Source organism: Podarcis muralis, chromosome 15, assembly GCF_964188315.1.
Source record: "Podarcis muralis chromosome 15, rPodMur119.hap1.1, whole genome shotgun sequence".
NCBI lineage: Eukaryota > Metazoa > Chordata > Lepidosauria > Squamata > Lacertidae > Podarcis > Podarcis muralis.
Genome location: NC_135669.1, coordinates 18,001,492 through 18,026,427, shown reverse-complemented (window position 1 = coordinate 18,026,427; position 24,936 = coordinate 18,001,492). Strand labels below are relative to the sequence as shown.

At 44.1% G+C, this 24,936-nt stretch overlaps 1 protein-coding gene across 6 annotated transcripts in view; it reads right to left on the bottom strand.

Moving 5' to 3' along the window:
- The window catches only part of CADM1 (cell adhesion molecule 1), a 287,449-nt gene that overhangs the window by 36,621 nt on the left and 225,892 nt on the right, over positions 1-24,936 (bottom strand). For 3 of the 6 annotated variants that reach the window (XM_077919461.1, XM_077919462.1, XM_077919465.1), the window contains exons 6-8: positions 11,154-11,253; positions 9,491-9,663; positions 4,758-4,823 (exon numbers count right to left, since the gene is read on the bottom strand). In XM_077919461.1, coding sequence (XP_077775587.1) covers positions 4,758-4,823; positions 9,491-9,663; positions 11,154-11,253 — 339 coding nt within the window. The remainder of the gene's footprint in view (positions 1-4,757; positions 4,824-9,490; positions 9,664-11,153; positions 11,254-24,936) is intronic. The other 3 variants (XM_077919463.1, XM_077919466.1, XM_077919467.1) reach the window with 1 other exon arrangement.

Sequence of the window (24,936 nt, the reverse complement as noted above, 5' to 3'; positions counted from 1 at the left end):
GAAGAACAATTGGTCTATCAGAGGAGGAGGAGGAAAGATAAACTGAACACACACACACACACACACACACACACACACACACACACACACACACAATGTGCTTTGCCCCAAAGAAAAGAAGGGTTTATTTTTAAACAAATATTAAGAACTTTTTAATTATCTTGCAGAAAATAACAGCTGTCCAAATGGAACATTTCAAGGGAAGACTCCAGGGGCAATTTAAATTATGCAGCTTGCTCTGCCATATCATATTGTATGTCTTAATGAATAAAGCCACAAGGACATTTTTGAAGTGATATAAAAGGGTGATGGGTTTTTTTATGGGGTTGGGGGGAAGCGGTGCTGCTTGCCAGGGAGAGGGCCAAACACAAAACAAATGGAACCCGTGATAGACAAAGGGTTACCCAGTCAAATTATCACAAGACATGCTTGGAAATGGATCTCTAGTTAGGGGAAGCTTGGTGGGGAGAGCATGAAGCATCCAGAGACTAGCCATCAAAGGCCAATGAAAAAATCATTCTTAATTACAATGTGGGCAAGAAATAAAATAATTTACTGTGCTTCATCAGCAGTGCTGGAGTTCCTTTGCAGGCACAACTAACTGGGGTCAGGCTTGAAAGAAGGCATTTGGGACTGATAACTGCAGGCTTCTGGCATAAAACAAATGATATTGCAACTATACTGTTAGATTGCCCCCACTCCAGGGACTATGACAAGGGGCTGCCAAGAACAGTGGGCTCATTATCACCTGCCCATTTTAATTTGAAGAGCTTGGGGCTTTATGAAGGTCACCCATAGCACCCAAACTTGAATCTGAGGTAATTTACACCCATTGGACTTTGCAAGCCTCTATGTGTTTGTATATATAGGTTTTAAGCAGGTGGCAATGTGGGAAGGGGTAAGAGCAACAGCAGAAATGATCTGTTGCCCCTTGAGGCTTTTAGGAAAGCATTTTTCCCTGTGACTACTGCATAAAATGTTGGTAATTATGCTAATTTCATTTGGAGAATGGTTTTCGGTTACACAAACCTTTAGCACAGAAGGAAGAAAATACATTCCTGGAGTTTTATACCGACATTTAATCATTGGTGTTTGGCTGCTGAAGCTTTTAAGGCTAATGGGTGGCTCTAAAGTACTACAGAATGCAGCGAGAGAACGGAAATTCATTTCTGTACCCATTTGTCAGGCAATAATATACAAGGCAAATTTAAGCAGGCAGCCTACTCTCTTGTGGAAAAGGAGGAGGAGGGGGGCATTCGGTTCTCTAACCTTTCATTTGTTTGAAGAGAGAGAGCCCAAGTTAAATTCCATGCAGGAAGATATCAAGCCTTCAGGATAAGATAAATACGTACGCAGCTTGTCTGCTAAGACACAGCAACTCTGCAAGATCCCATCCATCACGGAAAGGGGGGGGGGGGGGAGAATGAAAGAAGGGATTTGACAAAGTTGTCCTAGTGGCAATCTCAGCTTAACTATGCCTCAGTGCCAGATCATTTGTTACCACCACAAGGGCACTTTGTGCCTAGGGAAGATGTAGCTCTTGAGAAACTGTATGCAGAAGATATAAGATGGCTGGTGCGTGGATGAAACGCCTTGAGTTAAAGCAAAGGGTCCAGAATTACCCTCTGAGGAGGCCAGACGTTGGCTTAAAGAAGAGGGGGGTGGGGGGAAACAGTTGCTTAAATCCAACTAAAAGCCAGGGATTACCTGTGGCCACAACCAGGAGCCCCAATTGGTCCCATTCACTGTTTTAATCTTCTGCTGAAAGAGCAAAGCATAAGATACCAAAACCCACATTTCAACAAAGATGTCTACTACTTACCTGAGTTTTGGGACCCATTATGCTGACAGGCCCTGAGCTAGCACCATTATATCTACTTTGAAGTGCGCAAATGATCCGAAGCCCTCCAACTCATTTGTATAGAAGGACTGCAACATTTTTATTAATCAGTATTAATAAACACCTTTAATTGCCCAAAGTGCCATCAGCTAAAAAAAAGAAGAACCAAATATATTTAATGTAAGTGCTTATAAAAACTGCAGAGGGCAATTACACCATTCTCTTGGACATATAGGAGGAAATGTGTGCTGTGACACACACACTTGTTATCTAGGAAGAAAGAGATTTTTGCTTCATAAATATAGTTTTCACCCATATGTGAGTTTATGAAACATTAATCAATGGACAACTCATAGGAGTAATCAATTGATTTCTCACACACAAATACACACACACATTAACACACACACACACAACGAGCCTGTGCATTCTGGGAAGAGATGGAAGATTCCAATTCATCAGAAGAGTCTTACAGGGGAAAGAGTCTGTTGGGTTCCTGATTGTGGCTGAAGGTAATATAAAGAGTGATGTGGAAAAAAGAGGACGTGAAGGACACACCACACAGCCAATCACAAAGAAGACTGCATCTTGTCCGCAGCATTTCCTGCAATGAAACTGAGCCATATTACCAGCTTATGTGGAATTAGACTGATAAAGCTTAAAAAGAAGGGAGAAATTCTTCTTTTAAAAAAAATACAAACAAAAAATTACAAACAAAATTAGCAGCACCCGGAGGGAAACGTTGTGAAATTAAAATCCACAGAATCGGCATGGAAATGGCATAAAGAAGTAGTCTTATTATATTCATAGATGAAAGGAACCATAGAAGCAAACAGAGGGGTGAAGAAGAGGGATAAGTCAGTTCTTTAAAAGAATAGTGCAATGGTCCACCTATATGGAAACATGGACTTTGGAATCCCATTGGTTTCAGCTGGTTTTAAAGAAAAACTGAGGAGCCAGAGCCTAACAAAGAGGAACAACAAAATGATGGATAAGAAGCTGTCAGTGAATAGCCATCTTCCTCTACCTCCCAGTGTCCCTCAGAGGTTAGATGGTGCTGCAGAGAGAGCTAATTTACTGTCAATTCCCCCACCCATCCAAATATTGCTGGCCAGAGCTTTATTACTGTCTTTCCCCATGTGAGCAAAAGAATCCTTCTCTATCATTCCAACTTAAATTATTTTTACTCTGAGTTTTAAAAAGCACTCTGCTTCGCTGTCAGGCACCAACTTGGGTGCAGTTTTTAATGCACGCATATTTTGCTTTGAGCACTTATTCCTGAAGGAGAGTTTAGCTCGATACCTAGTCGCCCTAAGATGTCCTCTCCCATCGAAGCTACATTTTCACTTTTAGGTGGTGACAAAACAAAGCAGGATGAATGTCTTCTGGTCCGAAACATCAGATGCAAACCCCTAGCCATGCAGAAAAAAAGACCTCATACTGCAAACCCCCAGAAGTCGATATTCTACCCTGAGGTCATGGCAAGACCCCCTATGAAGGCAGAGTCTTAAGGAGCGAGCGGGGGAAAGTTAGTCGAGTCTGAACATCTATTAAAAGCAATACAGTTGCCACAACTTAACTTGCCTCCCATGAAAGACCCCTCACCATGACGGTTTAAACTCCGGAAGTCATTTCACATGAAAATGAGCTCTGCTCTTCATCAGATAGCCTGCTGAGACCCTCCACCCTTCAAATTGCATTTATCTGGAGTCTTCAGTCTGCTCCTTGCACAGGTTTATAAGGCACATGTTGAGGTTAACCTGTGGACCACCACCACAAAGTGCTAGAAGGTAAATGGTGGGTCAGTGTGTGGGCAGACCCACTCCATAATGCTGCAGACAAAACAAACCGCTCAGGCACTCTGGGAACACACAGAAACCTATAGGAGCTTTGGTTTCTTAAGATCCTGGAAGGAGAAAAATGTAATGAGGCAAAAGGCTAGACAAGACAACAGAAAATGATAGCTAAGGCACACTGGAAGGAAAGGTTTTCGTTATTTGTACAGATCCATTAATTCTGAATCTCTGGGAAAGCAAAGCGGAAGACAGGGACATAAAGAGAGTGAAGGCACAACAACTGCCTGGAAGGTGAATGGCAACCTTCGCGTTAAGCAAAGGGGAGATTGTAAGAAGATCAAAGGCTGCCTGTGAAGAGAGTAGTGCAGTCTCACCTTCCGTACAGGACTCTGTCTGGCATCTCTTCTTATCGAAAGCAAAATAAAAAAAGCTGCAACAGAAGCATCCAGGGGGTGGTGATGACAATGGAAGATGGGTTTGGCAACCATGCCCGGTTATCAGAAGAGGGAGAAAGCAGCTCACAGGAAAGGGTGGGTGGTACAAATGGTGTTTGATGGCGGTTGACTGTGTAGGATGTGTATCTTGGCTCAAAGTGATGGGTGGGAAGGTAGGGCAGGGATTTAAAATTCAGAGGGAACTAGTTTAGAAAGCGTCAGGAAGAAGCTCTGTTTGTGTACGCTGTGCTGATGGCTGCAGGATACTGAAGCAGATTATGATAACTGAAAATCAAAACGAAATTAATTGCCTAGTATAAAGAAAGATGCTTGCAAATATACTATCGAAGCCAAAGTTCAAAGTGAGAATCAGTGCTTTACGTTTTAAAGCATGAATAACTCAAACTGAACCTGGGGGTGGGGGGCGCTGGGCAATGCTAATTTATGGACTCCCTGAGCAGGATGTTTGAGACTTCAGGGACCTCCATTATCAGAGGATCATTTATTGGTGGGCCCCACTTTCCAGTGCTAGCAAAGCAAAACAAAATAAATTAACAGTAAGTGTAAAAAATGTGGTGACAGCTCCCTTTCTCTCCTTTATCTCCTCCCCCAACCTCTGCCCATCTGGTATTCATAGAAAGTAACACACATTTCTGTTTTTATCCATGGTTTATGAAGGTACCGTACCTGTGGTGGTGGCAGGGATGGTAGTGGTTGTGGTTGTTGTGGGTGGAGGGAGAGTTGTGGGGGGATCTAGATAAAACATAAAAAGGGAAACAGAAAAAAAGCAAATTAAAAAATATGAGCAGAACATAAAACTGGTCAATAAATTAACAAAGAAGCAAAATAAAGGATGGCGGTTATACCCTCTTGCCCACCCTTATGAAGTAGGTCTTAGGTATCAGGAGAAGAGGGCAGGCTAAAATGTGAGGATGGGACTCCATTCATTTGGTGGAGAAGCTCTGGATTAGGATGACTGAAGCAAAGCAACACATTTCCCTGCCCTCAAACATTAGGACAAATTGGTGGCAGTGGGGTGGGGAGAAGCAACACACAACACAAAATTAGTCATTGATACGTGAGTGACATGGTATGGGAAAAGCCTGTGGGGGGAAAACCAATACAAATGAAAAACAACAACACAAAGCAAGTAAAAAAGTTGCATGTTTTCTATGGCTAAGAGGACAGTTTGCAATGTATTAAGAACAATAATGCTTTGTCTTTATTCTGTCTTAAAAAAATAATAATCTAAAAATTAGGGGCTAGGAGTGGGGCAGGCGAGAGAGACCCTGCTGCGCTTAACAGACTAAATATCAACAGCAGATAAGTACGTCTCTCCCTCTGCCTTTCTCCAGAGCAGTTAACTTCATTATTCTCCCTCCATCAATACATCCCAGCAGGATATAAAACTACTTCTAAGCCAGTAATAAATACAAAAGGGAACGAGAATGTCACGACTAAATATCAAGTTGGATGCATGGAAGATTTTAGTGAGATTTCTTTTAAAATAAAGTCAATGTCTTTGTGACTTATAAATATTAATGCTCTGTCTGGGCTCACAGATTTTCCTCCTGTTTAATATATCACATCCCTTAATGGTCCCAACAGATAAAGATGAAGGGGATTTCTTCCTCCGCCATTTAAAAAAAAAAAAAGTGGGGGAGCACCATGTATAGAAGACGCTTGACCTGCAAAAGCCAACAGCAAACAATCTCAAGAAGCATCAAATATTTATCCAGAAGAGACAGCATCACGACTTCATAAAAAGTTACTGGGTGGAGGGAAGAAAAAGGGAGAGGGGGGGGGGGAACCCACCACATATCTGTGCCCAAATGATCAAACTGAATGTGTTAAGTAGAGCACCAGACTTTGAACTCAGGAATGAATCCACAATAATGGAGCATGAAACAGTTCGGAGGCTTTTGATTTTAAATTTTATCTCGAGCATGTCAAACTTCTCATCATTGACACATCTGCTACTCTTTCATCTCCGAGTGAGCTCTCAGATTTTCTAATTAATACATCCAAACTTTAATTATGTGCTTCACCTTTATTGTGTTTGGCACAACTTCCTCAGGAGATAGGAAACATCACTTGGGTGCGGCGTCACTGAGTGAGAGAATGTTTGCAACCACCAAGATGTCTGGAGCAACTGCAATACCAAGGGGTCAAGGCCTCCGTTTGGGAAAACCTTCAGGCAATCAATTCAAAGCTCACTTAAGTGGTGAAATTAAAGGAGCTGATGGTCTAGACATGGGTAGGCAAACTAAGGCCCGGGGGCCAGATCCGGCCCAATCACCTTCTAAATACGACCCACGGACGGTCCGGGAATCACATGTGTTTACATGAGTAGAATGTCCTTTTATTTAAAATGCATCTCTGGGTTATTTGTGGGGCATGGGAATTCATTCATTTCCCCCCAAAAAATATAGTCTGGCCCCCCCATAAGGTCTGAGGGACAGTGGACCGGCCCCCTGCTGAAAAAGTTTGCTGACCCCTGGTCTAGGAATCAGGAATCAGAAGGGTTGGCACTGGTCTTCATCTGGTAGGTTAGTACCTGCTCCTGAGTCGCAGCCTGATGAGCGGCAACAGTAGCACTACCACCAGTGCACACATATATGGTAAAACAGAAAAAGAATTGGGTCCCCCAGTGCATGTTCAGGTTGGAAGACTTGGAGGATAACTAGGGGAACTGACACAAAAACTTTGCCTACAACATCTGACCCTTGATAAGAATCACCTTAGCTGGGCTTTGCAAGTTTGGTGCCGAAGGTTGGCTCCGCTGCTGATAATTTCTTAGATCCTTTGTTGCTTAAATATATTTGCGTGTTAATTTTTAAGCAGAGGTTTGATGGGCCTCAGCCTGAGACCAGGAACTTAGCCAAGACTGATACACAATTCAGGTCAGGAGATCATCAAGAAAATGAGGGCTGCTCCTTCCCTCAGATGATGTCAGCAAAGCTGACCTCTGCTGTAACTTTCCACAGGAGAGGAGATTCCAGGTAACATCCCCCCCAGGTCAGAGAAAGAATGCATAGTACACTGTACATAGTACAGATATTCAGCTTCCACTGCCAGTGCATTTGACTATATTAGGCAGGTACTGAAAGAGACTTTGATTTGATGCATTTCCAGGGTACAACATCTTCAGATCCATGGTCCTCTAACTGGCTCATGCAACAGAAAAACTGATTAGCAATAGCAAACACCTTACAGGTTTTGAGTGATCTGGTGACCAACGTGGGGTCGTGGTGTTGTCTCCTGAGCCTTCTCAATTTTTAGCTTCACCACTTTTTTCATCAACTAAACTTGCAAGATTTGGCAGGCATGTCAGTCTCCCCCGAGGTGTTCCCACTGAAAATGGGTATAGGCAGTAACATATTTCAGTTCTGATTGAAAGCCTTGGTTTTTGGTTGAGGGGAGAAAGTATCAGTCCAAAGTTTTTCAGATACAAGGTAAGAGGACATGGTGGCACGTATGTGGAATGGTGCATTTGAATTTGAGGGATTTGGGCTTCATTCCATTATTAATTTTATCTCTCCTGTTCTCTTTGAAAGCATTTGGTTGTTTTCAGTGATGATCCTACTATTTAAACATTTTTCAGTGTAACGATGGCAAGGAAAACCGTCTGTTCAACTCACCCATGAGAAGCTGTTCTGTAGGAAGCATTAGATTGTTTGGAAATGTTACTTTTCTAAATCCTAACTTTAAAAAGATTTTTTTCCCCACCAATATTTCCTAAGACTTGTACACCTCATCTGATATGCACTGTCCTCCTAATCTTTCCAGCCCAATTAACTTCCATTCACATAAGTTTCACTTCTCTTACACTAGACTTAGGGGCAGCTATGGCCTATATAACCACACAAGGAAGTCAAAACACCTTCTCTGGAGCAACCACACAAAGGTAACATCATCAGGAGGGCACTCTCCTACTCTACACCACTAAAAGGTTCCTACCTGTATAGGTATGCATAATTTTGATGGATGGGCAAGGTAAGAATAAACTATGCAGTTAGCTGACCTATACAAGTACAGAGGGGAATCTCACAATGCCTCTCCCTGGGTGAAGATTGCAATTGGTGGGTTTCATGCTTTGTGCCCCGAGAAAACAAATCTATTGCTCTGCTCCAACTCTGCACTTGCAAACTAATGTCAAGGATGGAGGCCCATGACGGCTGGCACATTATAACAACTTGGAACAGTGCACAGGGTCAGAAGCCCAGACTGAGCTGTTGCATCGCAAGAATCAATATGCAGAGCAACGCTAAGCTGCTGGAGAGGGCAGACTTGGAGGCCGGGGGGCTGCGGGGAGGTTAGATGCATGGGAAAGGAATGACTGAAGGCAACTTACCCATTAAACATTCTGAAGCTGCAACATTTACGACAGGGCCTGCTATATAAATTGAATGCCCTACACATGTGAAGTGACATTTCATGGAATGGGACTGCAACCAACAATCACCCCCTAAAGTTTTCCTAGAAAGAGTCTTCTGGAAGCGAGGGGATTCAGGAACACAATGATCTGAAAACAACTGGCTCTCATTATTAGATGCCTTGATTTATCTGTCCACACTGGCAGCACCACAGCCTACAGAGCAGCAATGTGTTCATGTCACACAGAACACACCAGTCTTCCCAAGGCTGAAAGGACTGCATTCTGAAAGGTAGCTCCGGGGTGGGTGGGAAATTATTTAATTTTTCGCAGGCTAGGATTACTGCTATTTATGCCACAACATTTTAAGGAATGGTAAAAAGAAACCCAGGAAAACAGAATTAAAGCAGGTACATAAACGGCACTTTTAAGAAAATGCCTTAGCAAATGTTTTAGTGCCTCTTTGGCAGCTGAAGACAGGCAGAATGAGACTTGCCTTTCCGGATTGTGTGCTGGGTTACATTATCTGCACACATCTTCAGTTATTTAACTTGCTAAAGAAGGCCTGGCTTAAAAAAAACAACACAAAAAACTCCCGTGCTCATTTTTTTCAGATGCTTCTGAAAAGACTTGACTGGAATACAAATGGGAATATGGCTGAAGCCGTCCTGGATTGTGAAATGAAACAGGATGACTCCAAGATGTTTATTGCCCTGCCCCTCATTGCATCTGGCAACTCCCCTTCTCCATGCCAGCACTTAATGACAGTGCAGGCAGTAGTTGCTTACTTGACATGGGAAGAAAACACAGTCTGAATCAGAAGGGGGAAAGAAGACAGAAGTAAACAGGCTCGGGTTGGGGTTTTCTGTGTGTGTTTTAAACAACCCATTCACTTAACGTGCCGAGTTTGAACAGTTATCAGAGGCTGCTTTCTCCATCAAACTGCTTTCTTATTCCACCCCCCTCCCCACAACCCCCGCCCAGAATATTTGACAGCAATTCAGCATAAAGACATCTGGAAGAAGGGTGTGTTTGTCTCACGTACCGTATACATAAAGTGTGTAATCGGAAAAGGACATCCCCACTTCATTGGAAGCCTTGCAGCGGTATGTGCCGTTATCGCTTTTGTTTAGGCTGTTAATGTGGAGGTTTGAACCTGACACTATAACGTGTTGAGGCATCTCGTCGTCTACTCTTAACCATGACACATCTGTAGGCCTAAGCAAGGAGAAGACAAAACAAAACAATAACCCCAAATGCATTACTAACCCTTTTACTTGCATGTTAAGTCACTGTCATAAGTAGCATTTCTTTCTTCCTGTGATATAGTTGAGTTCAGTAACAAATATCCAACTTTAATGGGCAGGGAGAAAGAGAGAGAGAGAGAGAATATGCAATTGGAAAAGCAGGGAGGCTCAGCATTTTCTTTGTGGGGGCACACACAGGAGGATGCTTGGGTATTATTTCTCAGCTCTGAAATTCTTTTCCATCAAAGTCTTAGCATCTTCTGGAAGCAACGCAAAACGTTTGTTGGAGAGAGACATAACTAAGGTAAATCAGTCCATAATGCCCTCGGTTTCCTTTGGCTTTCTGAATTGCAAAGAACACCAGAGACATAATTTCCAAGTGAGCAATCATCCCCTCTCTCTTCCTCTTCTCACACAGGATTTGGAAAAACAAGTTTAAAGCCACAATATGCAAAGCTTTACACATACCAAGTGAAGGATAATATACCACACGCAGGAATAAAAGGGCTCTGCAAGATACAACAGTTAAACAGAAAAAAAGAAAAGCTGAGGGAAAGCAGCGCACAGTTCAATCCTATGCATTTACTTGGAAGTCAGCTCTAATAAGTTCAAGGGGAGTTACTCTCACGTAAGCATACATTAGGATTTCAGCCCTAGATCTGAATTCATAGTAAAAGATGATGGATAAAAAGTGACTGGAGCCTGGGGTGAGAGGAAAGGATCAGTCTTCTGTAGCTAAAAATTTCAAAACAGGAGCATATTGATCAGAGATGTCTCTGTTAGGGTTCACGCGTTAAAACAGACAATGAAAAAAGGGCAGGCTCGGGAGCAAAGAAGGAAAATACTGGAGGGGAAGGTCAACTTAAAACTGAACGAAATCTAAGCTGCGTTCACCGTGGAAAACAAAATCAGAGGAGAGGGGAAATGTAAGGGCAAAGCCCTTCTTATTTAGTATTGGTGGGGGGAGACCTATATTTTCTAGAATCTCACCCCTAGCATTTTCAAATAGATAACTTTCCTTAGCATTTTATCTGCAGTCTGACTGCAGCCAATGTTTCCTTTGGGCACTTCCAAGTTTCTGCAGCCACACAAACCTATCTGCTAGTCAAAGAGTGGAAGTGGACCAAGGGTGGGGGATCTGCAGCCCTCTGGGCGTGGCTGGGTGCCAGCTCGCATCACCACTGACCACTGGACACATGGGCTGGGGCTGATGAGAGCTGGAGGGACTCCAAGAATGCATAGACAGCCACAGGTTCCCACCACCCCAGGTTCCCTACTATGGCTGCAGGTGCTTTCTCGTGGCCTTGTGCTTCAGACATGCAATGTCATACCAACGCAGGAGAACAGGACTGGGTGCTGAACATGCTCAAGAAAAAGACCAGAAGGAGGCAGGCACTCTCCTTGAACAGCCCAGTAACGTGGATGGGCACGTTCTGACAGAGTCTCAGGTCCTCCACTTACTCTGGTTTGCCCTTCACTTGGCACAGAAGGTCGAGGAGGTCTCCTTCTCTCGTTAGAGGCTGCGCAGGGGAGTTCTGCAGGACTTGCACTTCAGGCTTATCTGCACATCAAACACACAATACAAACATCAATTTATACGTCTGCGTACAAAACAACATACGAATGATATCAAGCAACCGCGTGTGCGCGCGTTTAAACAGATCCTGAAACAAAAACTTTGTACTGACACAGCTTCACCCTCCTGCCCCTCTCCACTGCACCCGTCTAATCAGCAAATTATCCTGGCATTTTCCCAAATTAAGTTGACTAATAGCCTCCAAAGCCTAACGCACTGATAAGGAATCCGCACACCAAGGGCAGCAGCCCCACTGGTTCTTGCAAAATGAAATTTTGTTAAATTGAAGTTTATCTCTGAACTCACTCGAGCTAAAGGAAACTCATTTGCCTTCATGCTGAGGTGAAACGGCAGATTTGTGGCGCTCAGAATTGATACATTTTATCATGTATCATATTTTATGGGCTGACAATACTTTGTGCCGTGGCATATTAATACGCCAAGGCTCCGATGGGTGCATTTGTGCTAGGAAAAGCTTAAGGGAAGAAATGCCAGGCCGCTGCCTTTTGTTGGAACAAAGCAGAGACTTCTGCTCGTGCCGATGAATCTCGTAAATCCCCAAACACAAACACACCGAGGGATTAAAGGCATTTTGCACTCAGGGAGGCAGCTCAGAAATCCTTTGGAAAGACCCTGTAGGAACAAGAGCCCAAGTCCGCAGTTACAAAGTCCATTGCCTTCGACAACGGCACATGCGGAGCAACAAACAATCTAACCAGAACGCTATCAGCTCAAGGCAGCCAATTGAGCGCCGCTTTATCCATTTTGATTTACACACAATCCCACATCCAATTCCTGGAATTGGCAGCAAATCTGCACTAAATGAAAGAACTGAATGCAAGACTGTAATATCTGAAGGTGGTGGCAGGTAAGAGAAGTTAGTTACATCTAACGGTGAACACCACCCCCCAAAAAAATCTGAAATAAAGAACAGCTTAGAATACATTTTTATATTATTTATTAATTTATCTATTCTGCTAGTGATATTACCATTGCTTCTCATCCTGGGATATAAACAAGGTTAAGAAGACATTTGCACTAATTACGACGTACTCAACAAGTATTATTTTATAATGCTTATAATGTTTATTTTATAATGTTTAGAATCATTTTACAATAAGGATTGACTGATTATTTTATTATTAAGACAGAGGGAACAGACTAGAAAATAATAATGATAACAACAACAACAAACTGCCCATCTGATTGGGTTGCCCCAGCCAACAAAATATAAAAACACAGTAAGACATCAAACATTTAAAACTTCCCTATACAGGGCTCCTTCAGAAAACAAAATTCATAGGATGCTTTCAGAAAACAAAATTTATTTGCCTTCTTAGAAGGCAGTGGGAGTTCAATAGGGCCAATCATTATGCAATCCCCACAGATAAGAAATAACGACACGACTTGTGGGCCATTGGTTACTGACACAGACAAATGCTATCTGGATTTTCTGCCTTGGATGCCCGTGAGTCTTGGGTCGGCCACACACGTTAAGAGAAAACACAAATCCATACATCCAGATAGTTAACTCCACAATCTGACATAGTTTAATAAAGTACCTTTATTTTCTCATATGGTCTAGAAAGAATGACATACACAAGATTAAATAGCAACAACCAGGTTTTTTAGGGGGTGGGAGTTAGGGTAGAGCCTACTAAGGGCTTGATGAACACTCCCTCTCTTTTTTTTAGCACAAAATAAAATTGCACATATTTTCAGTACAGGCTAAGACTGTGCAGCACACATTTCCGGAGGCATAGAATGGCTGCTCTCTTCACATTCTTGGGAGATAACAGTCAATATCAGCCTGTGCTGGCTTGACCACATAAAACTTTTCATGTCAGAATATTAGATGAGGAATGGTTTTTTCCCGTCCCTGCACCTCACAGCCTTATAACCCACATTTGAATTTCATGAGCAAATGAAAGTCAAACCCTCCCTCTTTCCCCTTCAACAGGAATGTCATGCTAGTCCTGATGCCCGTTACCAACCACAAATAAAGGAAGAGGAGAGAAAATAATATTGATTAATTGTGAAGTGCTTAACTGGCACGCCCAAAACAACACACACACACACACACACACACACACAGAGGCACTAGTACTAAAAAACCGGAGCAGGCCAAATGCAAAAATAAGCGAGTCCTAAGGCATTTGCTAAAAAAAGAAGAGAATAAATTAATCACATATCAGCTGGTAAAGAGTTTCGTAGATAAGGAAAAGAAGAACCAAAGCATGAATCAAAGGAAGAGATGTGATGTAAGAAGCAACAAAGACCCCAAAAGAGACTACAGAGAAATCAGAAATGAAAGGCGCTAGAGGGAAGTAACATAATCTTAAATTGAATGTGAAAAGGGAAAAAAGGCAACATCATAAGCAGAGATGCATGATCGTATTTGCATGTCGAAAAAAATAAATAAGATGGGGCAGGGGAAGAAAAAAAATCAAATTAAGAAACAAGAAGCTTAAAATGGGAAGACTACCTAAGGAGTCTTACAATCATCCAATCTGGGCAAAATGAGAACACAGATGGAACAATGGGCAGAAATAACGGGGGGGGGGGGGGAGAGGATCTTATCAATATTAGACAACTGAAAAAGGCTTGAAAAGGCTTGGCTAAAGATGGAATCACAGAAGGAATAAAAAGAGGAGCAATATCTTTGATTTGAAAGGAAAGAAAAATAGTTGCATCATTGACAAAAACAGACGGGAAGGGAAAAGTCCAGAGGAAAAAAAAATAAGAAATTTTGTCCTTGAAAGGTTTAGCTTTAAAGAACAAGCAGACAGCTGTGAAGAAATAGCAAGACAAGATCAAAGATTTAAACAAGACGGCAGATCAGAGATAGTAAAGAATAACTGAATATCATCAGCATAGACATGGCAACATACCAAAGGAGTGAATAAGAGACCATAAAGGAATGGGAATGAGAAGCAAAGGGTCCAACGCTGAAACTCGTGGAACCCCAATTGGGGAAAGAAGGGGGAAAAGAACCATTAACCAATACAAGGTAACTACAGTTCAAAAAATAAGAGGGAAACCAAGGAAGAACAGTACTAAGAAAACCAAGACCATTTGGGGAAGGCAAGGGGAAAGAGTGACAAATGGAATCGAAAGCAGAAACACCATAGCTCAGGGGTAGAGCACCTGCAAAAGGTCCCAGGTTCAGTGCCCAACATCTCTAAGGTTGGGTTAGGAGAGATCCTGTCTAAAGCAGAGGACAGTGGCTGCCGGTCAGTGCAGGCAATATTGTTTATTTATAAGATTTCTTACCTTTCAACATAAGGTCCTAGAGTGGATTGCAACAAATATATTCATGCAATTAAAACCAAGCCAAACAATTCCAAACAAAAGCAGCGCAGTGCAGGTCAACCAGAACAGAAGAGATTGGTCCCACAAAATACGTTAAATGTCCAATGCCAGGGTAAAAAGGATAATCTTCAGCAAATAATGGAAGCTGAATAATGACAGTGATAGAGTCTAGCTAGACACAGCTCTATGGGGAGGACATTCAACAATTACGGGAGGCCACAGAGAAAATCCTCTCCCAGACCCCCATTACTGGACTAGGTGAACCAATGCTCTGACTCAATAGAAGGGCACTGCCGATGTTTTTCCTATGAGGATGCATCAGGAAAACTGAATCTCGCTACTGCTTTTTAGGCAGAGAAAATTGGTTTCAGTGAATTACAGCACAATCCTACCAAGAAGCAAGTCTTACTGAATTAAATGGGGCTTATTCCCAGGTAAAGTGAGTTTGAATTGCACCTTAAAAGTTTCTTTACAGAAAGGGGGTAAAGTCACTGCGATTTCCTGGCTTCAGTCCTGCCCCATATTATTGAACAACCCATGACACATGTCACTACATCAAAATTGCCTCAGTGGATATTCTCCTCCCCAGAGGCTTTCTTTGGGTGGGACAGGGGACACGGTGAATAACCCATGTACTGCCTAGGGGGCAGCTGACTGTATTGCTGTGGGTTAAGCTGCAGAAACACGTCTTCCAGAGGAATGCACCACAGTCCTCTAAACCTCTATCCCCCATCACGGCTTTCTCTGTGTCTCTCTCTTGCCTCTGCCTCAGTGCAGCCTTTTTTTCAATGTCCATGCAGCTGCATAAAAAGGTAAAGGTAAAGGTACCCCTGCCCGTACGGGCCAGTCTTGCCAGACTCTAGGGTTGTGCGCTCATCTCACTCTATAGGCCGAGAGCCAGCGCTGTCCGCAGACACTTCCGGGTCACGTGGCCAGCGTGGCAAGCCAGCGCAGCACACGGAACGCCGTTTACCTTCCTGCTGGTAAGCGGTCCCTATTTATCTACTTGCACCCGGGGGTGCTTTCGAACTGCTAGGTTGGCAGGCGTGGGACCGAATGACGGGAGCGCACCCCGCCGCGGGGATTCGAACCGCCGACCATGCGATCGGCAAGTCCTAGGCACTGAGGTTTTACCCACAGCGCCACCCGCGTCCCTATGAAGCTGCATAAGGTAAAGGTAAAGGTACCCCTGCCCGTACGGGCCAGTCTTGCCAGACTCTAGGGTTGTGCGCCCATCTCACTCAAGAGGCCGGGGGCCAGCGCTGTCCGGAGACACTTCTGGGTCACGTGGCAAGCGTGACAAAGCTGCATCTGGCGAGCCAGAGCCGCACACAGAAACGCCGTTTACCTTCCCGCCAGTAAGCGGTCCCTATTTATCTACTTGCACCCGGGTGTGCTTTCGAACTGCTAGGTTGGCAGGCGCTGGGACCGAACGACGGGAGCGCACCCCACCGCAGGGATTCGAACCGCCGACCTTTCGATCGGCAAGCCCTAGGCGCTGAGGCTTTTACCCACAGCGCCACCTGCGTCCCCTCATGCAGCTGCATAGACCTGTACAATACCGTAAGGAAATATGGCAGCATATTCAATTAGCAGGCATGCGTGGGATCTGATAACACCTGGGGAGGCGTGTTGGACAGTGGGCAGTCTTGCAGTTCTGGCTCCCCTCGGAAGCCTGTTAAGGACATTTCTTTCACTGTTATGAGCAAGTTGCCTGCCTGCTTTTCTGAAATGGCACAATTTCTAATGCACGCAGCGTTGGGAAGTGGAACAACCCAGAGAAGACAGGCTCGCAAATGCCCCCCTGAAATCAATGGAACCTAAAGACTCAGCTGTGGATCTCGTGGATTTTTATGGAATGTTAGCAGACCAAGGATCCCATAGCAACCTATGGGATCTCAGAGTAATCTATGGGGCCCCGAGGCAGCTTGCTTGTCCCAGGATGCTATGTCCAGCACTCCATGACACTCACAGCAAGTCACTTAGCAATGAGAGGTAACAAATTCATTTGGAAGCAAGGACTACAATGCGCAGTTGCTCAGGAAATAGAACCATGGCTGACCTCTCATCCTATCTGGGCAGCTGGATTGATTATTCTGAGGTTCAAGTGCCATGTGGTGCTTGCAACAGATACCTGATGACCCAAATAGACTGGCAGTTGCTCTCCAGGATTTCAGATGGGGACAGTCCCAGTCCTACTTGGGAAAGCCAGGGATTAAACTTGAGACCTTCCACATGCAAGATGTTCTGCCCCTGAGCTACAGTCCTTTTCCTGGGTTGTGCCATTTCCTCGGTGGCCGAGGAAGCTGCTCCAACCTGGGATGGAACCTCCCAAGGAAGGACAGCCAGACTACACAAGCAACTCAAGCCATGAGATGTGTCCCCAAGTCCTCTGTGGCAGGGCCAGGGATTACTCACAGCATCCACTTGACACAGAGGTATGCTTTGGGCTAGTGCCGCTTCCAATTCAAACCTAGAATGAACAACAGGCTGCAGTGGTTAGGTGGGTGGGTAAGAAAGGAAATAAAAACAATCTAACTTGGCATTACTATTCAGGTATGAAACGTAAAGGCTAGGAAGCACCACATTCCTCTTACACAATTGCACCGTTCTCTTATTCTCTCGCACAGTGATACATGTTTCAAGATGAAAAAAGAGTAAACCCTGAATCGCTATGTACAGAATGAGTTTTCATGTTCTCTCTTTTTGTTTGGATGTTCTTGTTAAAACAGTCTGTTAGGAACTATAAATCTTACAGCCTTTTGCTACCAATTATACTTTGCATTACAGTTTGGTGTAACACAGCTGAGAGAAGGGTGTGGGGGGAAACCAAGCCCAGCCAACAAAGGGAGAGGCCCAAATCATGAAAGAATCCATTTTGGTACCGAAAAAGGACTGCACCAAAATATTAGGTTTCTTTCTTTTTTCTTTCTTTCTTTTTGTTCCAAAGCACAAAAGCTTGCCTTTTTATTCACAGCAAAGAACAGGGGCCTCTGGGTTTAGGCCAGGGTGTAATTATTTCCCATTTTAAACCCTTTAACAGCACACTCGCTGTGACTGGGAGTTATGCTCACAGGGCCAGACTCTGCTATACTGTTCTTCATTTGCAGCAACATTCCTCAGAGAAAGCCTTATTAATGAGCTCGCAAACGAGCACCCAACTGGGAAATGTCACAAACAAGAGTGGCTAATGCTCCAGAAAATCAAATAACTGAACACTCGGCTGATCGTAGTGCCTTTCATATTTACAATAATAGTAATAATAATATAAAACCCCTTTAAATCACATATTCTGAAAGGGTCAACACCTCGCTGAACAAAACAACTCATTTATTTATGTTCAGAAATCTCCAGATGATAAATTATATTGATGTTAATCACTTCACTGCATACTATTGCAATTAATATTTGCACTCACCAGAAGCAAACAGATTATTAAAGCACGAGGTACCCACATATGGCTAGCCTCCTTCCTCTCTCTATTTCTTTCTCTCTTTTTTTGTTTTTTTGTTAAACATAATTGAGCACAGGGAATTCTCTTGGTTATGAACAACAAACAGAGGTTACAGCAGCTTCCCTGGGTATATATTTTTATAAACATGCATGTAGACATTATAAATATCTGTGTTCCATTAATTATGACTTAACTCTGCATTACTTCTCCTGGGGCTTAAAAATTCAGCTGTGCCTGTCTGCCTTCCCCTTAGTGTTACATAACAAAGGAAGGAGGAAGGTACTACAAAGGCAAGGGATTACACACACACACACACACACACACACACACACACACACACACAAAAACACAGCATGCAAGACTGAGCTTTCCCCTTCTCCTGTTTGTTTAGCTCAAGCCCTTAATGATGCCTTAATGTATTTTGATGCTCCATTTCCCCTTTTAAAATTACATTTACCCACAGCTTCCTTCTCAAGCAACATAAGGAGTTGTGAGTATACACTGGATCAGCCATCACTGGGGGCAAACCATCTCTTCAATATGCTGCACCAGTCCAATCCCATGGCATAACTAACTGGCTTGTGACTGCCACCCAAGTGCAAAGGCAGCTACGGCTATGTGCCCTTCCAGCGGACACACATCAGTTTCAGCTTTGTTCTCCTGCTATTAAGGCGATATTCCATTTCACATTACAGGGTGCTTGGGGACACATAAGATCCTGCACATCTCGGGTGTCCTTTGGAAGCATCTTCCTCAACACACACAGAAAGCCAGATTTCTGAGGACTTTTCCACCATAGGAAAGTACCGTCCATAACCATAGCAAGATAGTCACGTTTAGGAATGTGTGACCGAGGTCCTACCTGGGAGCATCAGAGGTCAAAACCAGGGAGACAAGGCATGCCTACTCAGCTAGGAACATCTTCAGCACAAGTCCGGATGAACTGGATGGGAACTATCAACATGTGCAATTCTCAGATGGGGCTTGTTCACGGGGTATGGACAGTCTTGGTCCTTTTTTTTTTTTTAAAGGCAATGTGCATCCCACTTCTCCTTCTATGTGAAGCAACTCGTGACAAAAGAAGAGAACCACAAACATCCAGACACTTTGCTGCTGAGAAGGGCATATTTTAACAGCTTCCAAACATGAGAGCAAGAGGAGATTGAAAATAACTGCAGGTCTATGCATTTAGCTCACAGGTTTCCTTGCATTGCATGGCTTCTATATTACAATGTTTTATACCACTTGTTAAAAATAGCCCCTCTAAGGGGCATACAGAAAAGGTGTATTCAGGATTGTTTTCAAGCCAGTGTCCTTCCTCCCACATCCTAGTCATGATTAGTTAAGGCTAATAATAATAATAATAATAATAATAATAATAATAATAATAATTCAGAGGCTCCAGATGCTCCTAGGCTTCTGACTATGCAGGTGAGAGACAATTGTCTTCAGTTTCACAGGCATGCTTGCACCATGTTCTAGCAACCCACCACCCAGCCTGGAGTGGGCATGTTTAGCCAACTTTTGGTTTCCACTAGGCAGCCATTCATTGAAACAGCCAATGAAACCACTCACTAAGTTCTCAAAGTTCTCACAGTGGCATCGATGCGAATAACAAAACAAAACCCAAATCCATAATTTCAGTTGAGCAGCCGCACGAAAAGCTCAGCTTAAATGAAATGCTCATAAAACCTTAAGTTAAATAGGTCAGACTTGTCAGGCAGAGATCTCGCATGCTAACTTCCAACAAAGTGAAATTGCGCTGCAGGAGGCTCTGCTTCTAATGGAATTACTGACGGGTGGAGAACAATAGCTAGGCAGGTATGCGGACAAAATCTCTCCTTGCAAACACTGCGATTACCGCATTCAAGGGGCTGTGGCAGACACAAAGCTCAGCCATCTAAGGAAAGGTTTACTGTACCAATTTAAAGTTCCCTTCTCCTCCCCCATTTTGCTCCCTAATGTGCATATGAGTTAGAAACATCCTAAATGGCTTGCAAAGGCACTCCAAATTCAGCACATAACTATACTTCCCTCCCTCTTCTTATCCTGTTTTGTTTGACCATTGCCCTCACAGTAGATTTTTCTCTGATGCCTGGAATTTACCCTGCATAGAAGAGTTAATATGTGGCTTATTTGTCTCTCAACACTAAACAGGCATTCCTGAAATTATAGCAAAGTTGGAGAGGAACAAACCAAGAATCAAACCACAAGTCCCTGTTCATTGTGTGGCCCTCTGTAGCTGCAGGAATCAAAGGCCACTGCTTTGAGGCCAGGTGGCGGTGCAGCATTTTGCAGATACAACAAGACATGTTGGAAGCGACCATCGACGGCTGTTTTGAGAATGAGTAGGCATGAAACTTGGGCTGGCGTGCTCCTTCCTCCCATTTCCTTCATATGCAAGGGAGAAGACTGCGAGCTTCCACTTCCGGTATGCAATTTATCCTGGTTGGAGAACTCTGGTAGGGTCAGAACAAACATCTGCCATATTGTTGCAAACTCCAAATGGAAGCTTCTGATTTCCTCCCCATAATGCGCTGGAAGGGGGGGGGGGCAGGGATGAGCCTAAGGCTGGCCTCTGCTCTTTCTCATTCAAAAAAGGATGCTCTGCTGTTACATCTGACTCTAGACCTTAACTTAGTACTCTCCTTACAGGTCTTGTTACGTGTTCTTCATAGTTTCTAAGCCAGGGGGTGGGGAGAGGGAAGAGACTCCAAAAACGGGAGCCAAATTTGCTATGTTGCCATAATAAAGGTCTCTTCCCGATTTAGCTTTCCCCCCCTCCCCCGCCTCTCTTTTGTAGAAACGTTAGCGTGTCTGCATATTCAGGACTTTGAGCAAACAATAATTAGCTCACTGCCTTGAAATACCTCTGTAGATAATTTGTATTTTTCCTGCTAATACCTTCTCTTTTATTACAAGCCACTTCCTGCTGAAATTCCATCTCATACTAAGTACACCAAAGTGAGAAAATCGTTCGCTGTGACTGTGCATTCATTGGCGCGGCTCTCTTGATCACAGAGGCAGGTGCTGGAAAGGGAATGGCCGGGTCAGGTCACACGTGAACTGTGAAGCGGCGGGTAACATTCCGGTTCTTTAGCGTCCCCCCCCCCTTCCTCAAGGACTGCCTCTCCTCATCCTCTCCACGGAGGCTCATTGGAGGAGATGTGGCCTCTGATACACCACTGAGATGCCAATGCTTAGGTACCCCTTTCTCGGCACCACTTTAGGCCGCTGCCTGCCTGCAACCTAACAGAACGGTCAGCTGGTGTGCTTGAAACGGTGATTGGGAGGGCTACACCTTGTTCTGATTGCGAGTCCAAAAAGCTATTGAGAGCGTAAGACAATTACACCTGATTTTACAAGTGCTATTTCTCTGAAAGGCATGGCGTGGACTCAAAAGGCTGCTGCAATCTGGACATCAGGCAGCAGATGAGTGGGCTGTGCAATTTCTTCGGTAGCCCCATTGCACTGGCGGTACCAAAGGAGGGGGAAACCTAAGCCAAGGCTTGCAGCTTAGTGTCGGTTATGAAAAAGAAAACAAGAGAATGCATTGCTATGCTCCAAGATCACACTTTCCTCAGTAACAGGGGTGCCAAATATATTCTAATCCCGCAGTCTGAAAATGCAAGTGGCATATGCCGCCCTCTGGGCAGAGGTTTCACCACCAACAGAAGACATACTTGTTCATCCAGGCTTTCTTTAATAGGATTCAATTTGATGCTTATTTTGTTTGGATTTGTTGTGTTTTATTATTGTTGCGTGAACCACTTTGGCACTGCCTTCTGCAAATAAGAAGCGGTATAGAAATCTTATTTTAAAAGATCTATTTACCGTATTTTTCGCTCTATAACACGCACCAGACCATAACACGCACGTAGTTTTTAGAGGAGGAAAACAAGAAAAAAATATTCTAAACAAAACAGTGGATGTATGATTTTTGTGGTTCATGCTGTGGCCACAGACATGTGATCTGACGGTGAGTTTGGGGTAGCCCAATGCAAAAATCCTGAGGATCCATGTGGATCCATGCTAAAGTCGCCCTAAAGTCGCAGGGGCGCTGGGGGAGTGAACAGGAAGCAGGAGGAGGAGAACAATCCCTCTCACACACAGACACACACACACACAGAGTATCAATCCTAAAGTCGCAGGAGAGGCAGGGGCGCTGGGAGAGTGAAGGGGAAGCAAGAGGAGAACGATGCCTCACACACACACACACACACACACAGAGAGAGAGAGAGAGAGAGAGAGAGAGTATCAATCCTAAAGTCGCAGGAGAGCGCAGGGGCGCTGGGAGTGGGAAGCAAGAGAAGGAGAACGATCCCCCCCCCCTCTCTCTCTCTCACACACACAGTATCAATCCTAAAGTCGCAGGAGAGCGCAGGGGCGCTGGGAGTGGGAAGCAAGAGAAGGAGAACGATCCCCCCCCCTCTCTCACACACACACAGTATCAATCCTAAAGTCGCAGGAGAGCGCAGGGGCGCTGGGAGAGTGAAGGGGAAGCAAGAGGAGAACGATGCCTCACACACACACAGACACACACACACACAGAGTATCAATCCTAAAGTCGCAGGGGCGCTGGAAGTAGCAGGGGCGCTGGGAGAGTGAAGGGGAAGCAAGAGAAGGAGAACGATGCCTCACACACAGAGAGACACACAGAGTATCACTCCTAAAGTCGCAGGAGAGCGCTGGGGCGCTGTGAGAGTGAACAGGAAGGAGGAGGAGGAGAACGATAGCTCAAGCACACACACACACACACACACACACACACACAGCCACTACAGTGGCTGATCCAAAATCGGACAGCAAAAAACTGCAGGCAGGGACACGGGGTTGTTTTAAAGCAACCAGCCCCGATCTGCTTCTCTCCCTCCTCCCGGCTAGGCTGGCTGAAAAGCTTTGCTGCTACTTAGCAGCTCAGTGGAGAAGAGAGAGGGACATAGAGCACGGGGTTGTTTTAAAGCAACCAACCCCGCTCTGCTTCTCTCCCTCCTGCCCGGCTCGGCTCGCTGACAGGAGCCGCTTACACCCGCTTTGCAGTTTCAAAGAGAGCCACGGACTGCTCACAACTGCAGCGGATTCCCCTGCCATCTGTAGGCATTCGCTCCATAACACGCACAGACATTTCCCCTTACTTTCCAGGAGGAAAAAACTGTGTGTTATAGAGAGAAAAATACGGTAACCAAATCTATATACCATTTGATTGCAGTGAGATTTTTAAGAGGTTTACAAGAGATGTTAAAATTATCAGCATAAAACCGCTAAAGCAATTCAAAATATTAAAAATAATAATTAAAATTAACAGTGAAAGAGATTAAAAATACACCGACATTTATGTGTCTGGATAGGCTTACATGAACAAAACCTACATCATCATGAGTTATTATAAGACCAGGGATTCTAAACAGACTAAATTGGGAGTCAACTTCTCTTGTCGTGTCAGAAACTGGCAGAACATGCTCCGTTGGTAGATGGTTCAGTCACATACCTTCTCTGCCCACCCTTCTGGTCGCTTGCATCACATCTATATATATATATCTCCCTTGGGTGCCTCAGTGGCACCCAAAAGCTGTCACCAGCGGCAGCTGGTTTGTCATAACATTCGTTCACAAAACTGACCAGCCTTGTTCCTAAGCAAGCAGGCAACCTTGCAACAGTTCAAGCAACTTTGCTCATCTCCCTTTTTTTGCCTGCGTGTGCCTGTACATGCGTCTGTCTCTGTCTCTGTCTGTGTGTGTGTGGTTAAGCTTTTTTGATCAGACCTAACAAAGGTGCTAATGTATTATTAAAGCTAATGGAGCTCTACAAGAAATGTTAATGGACATTAAGTTTGCATAAATGAATTACACATTAGCACAGTAGCAAGACAGCTACAATCTGCCAATTTAGGCAGTATCTGATGGTTTTTGTTTTCCCATTATGGGGACATTACTCCCCCAATACTTTTGGGCGATATGAAAATTGTAAGCAGAATGCTCATAATGGAACAACATAATGAAGTAGAAGAAATAAATTAACACAGGGGCTTCTTTGTGTAATGTTATGGTTGAGCTGCATATGCAAAAGACGTTTTGAATCACCATCTCCTGATCGTCCTGCTTCATTTCTGCTCCTCTGTGAACATGAAGAGGTACTGGGGGGGCTGATGCCAGGTTGCTGCTCTTCCTTGTTTTCAAATGAATGATGTCACACTGCATGGGTCCCTTCCCATCCCAGAAAGAGGCCAGCCATTTCTGCCACAATTCTCAGCATTATTTCAGCATAAGAAACAAACAAGGAATATGCAGATGCCAAGGCACCCTGGAACGGTAAGAGACCTCTGGCGCTCTGACTGAAACTGAAAGACACAGCTTAAGCAGATCAACAATCCAGCCAGTGGGATCTACTTTAAAGCATCCTGTAGTAACAATTCTTACATAATGGCACATACACTATCAACAATCCCTACGATAGCCCCGTAAGATAGGGCAGGATTGACACGCCCAAAGCTTCCAAAAGTGGAGTTCTGTGGAGCTCCTAAAAAGGGAGACATATTCATCTTGTCAGATGGAGTGACAGCTGGTCCCACTCCAGCATAATTTGGTTGCTAACTTGTACTTGCTGCTGCACAACGCTTGAAACAGCTCATAACCAGAACCAGAATGGCTTACCTAAATGTCACCTGGGTAGTTCATGGCTGAGGTAAGACCTAAACACAGGGGTTTCTGCCTCACAGCTTCTAGAGTAGATGAAGAAGTGTGCGGAATTGAGCCGTAGTCACTAGACTCTACTGGCACTCCATTTTAAAAATAATTATATTTTTCATCAATACATTTTTTTCCAATTCACTATAAAATTATTTTACAAATTATTTAAACTTTGACTTCCCTTCCACCTTTCCATGGTTTCCTTCTAGCTTCCAA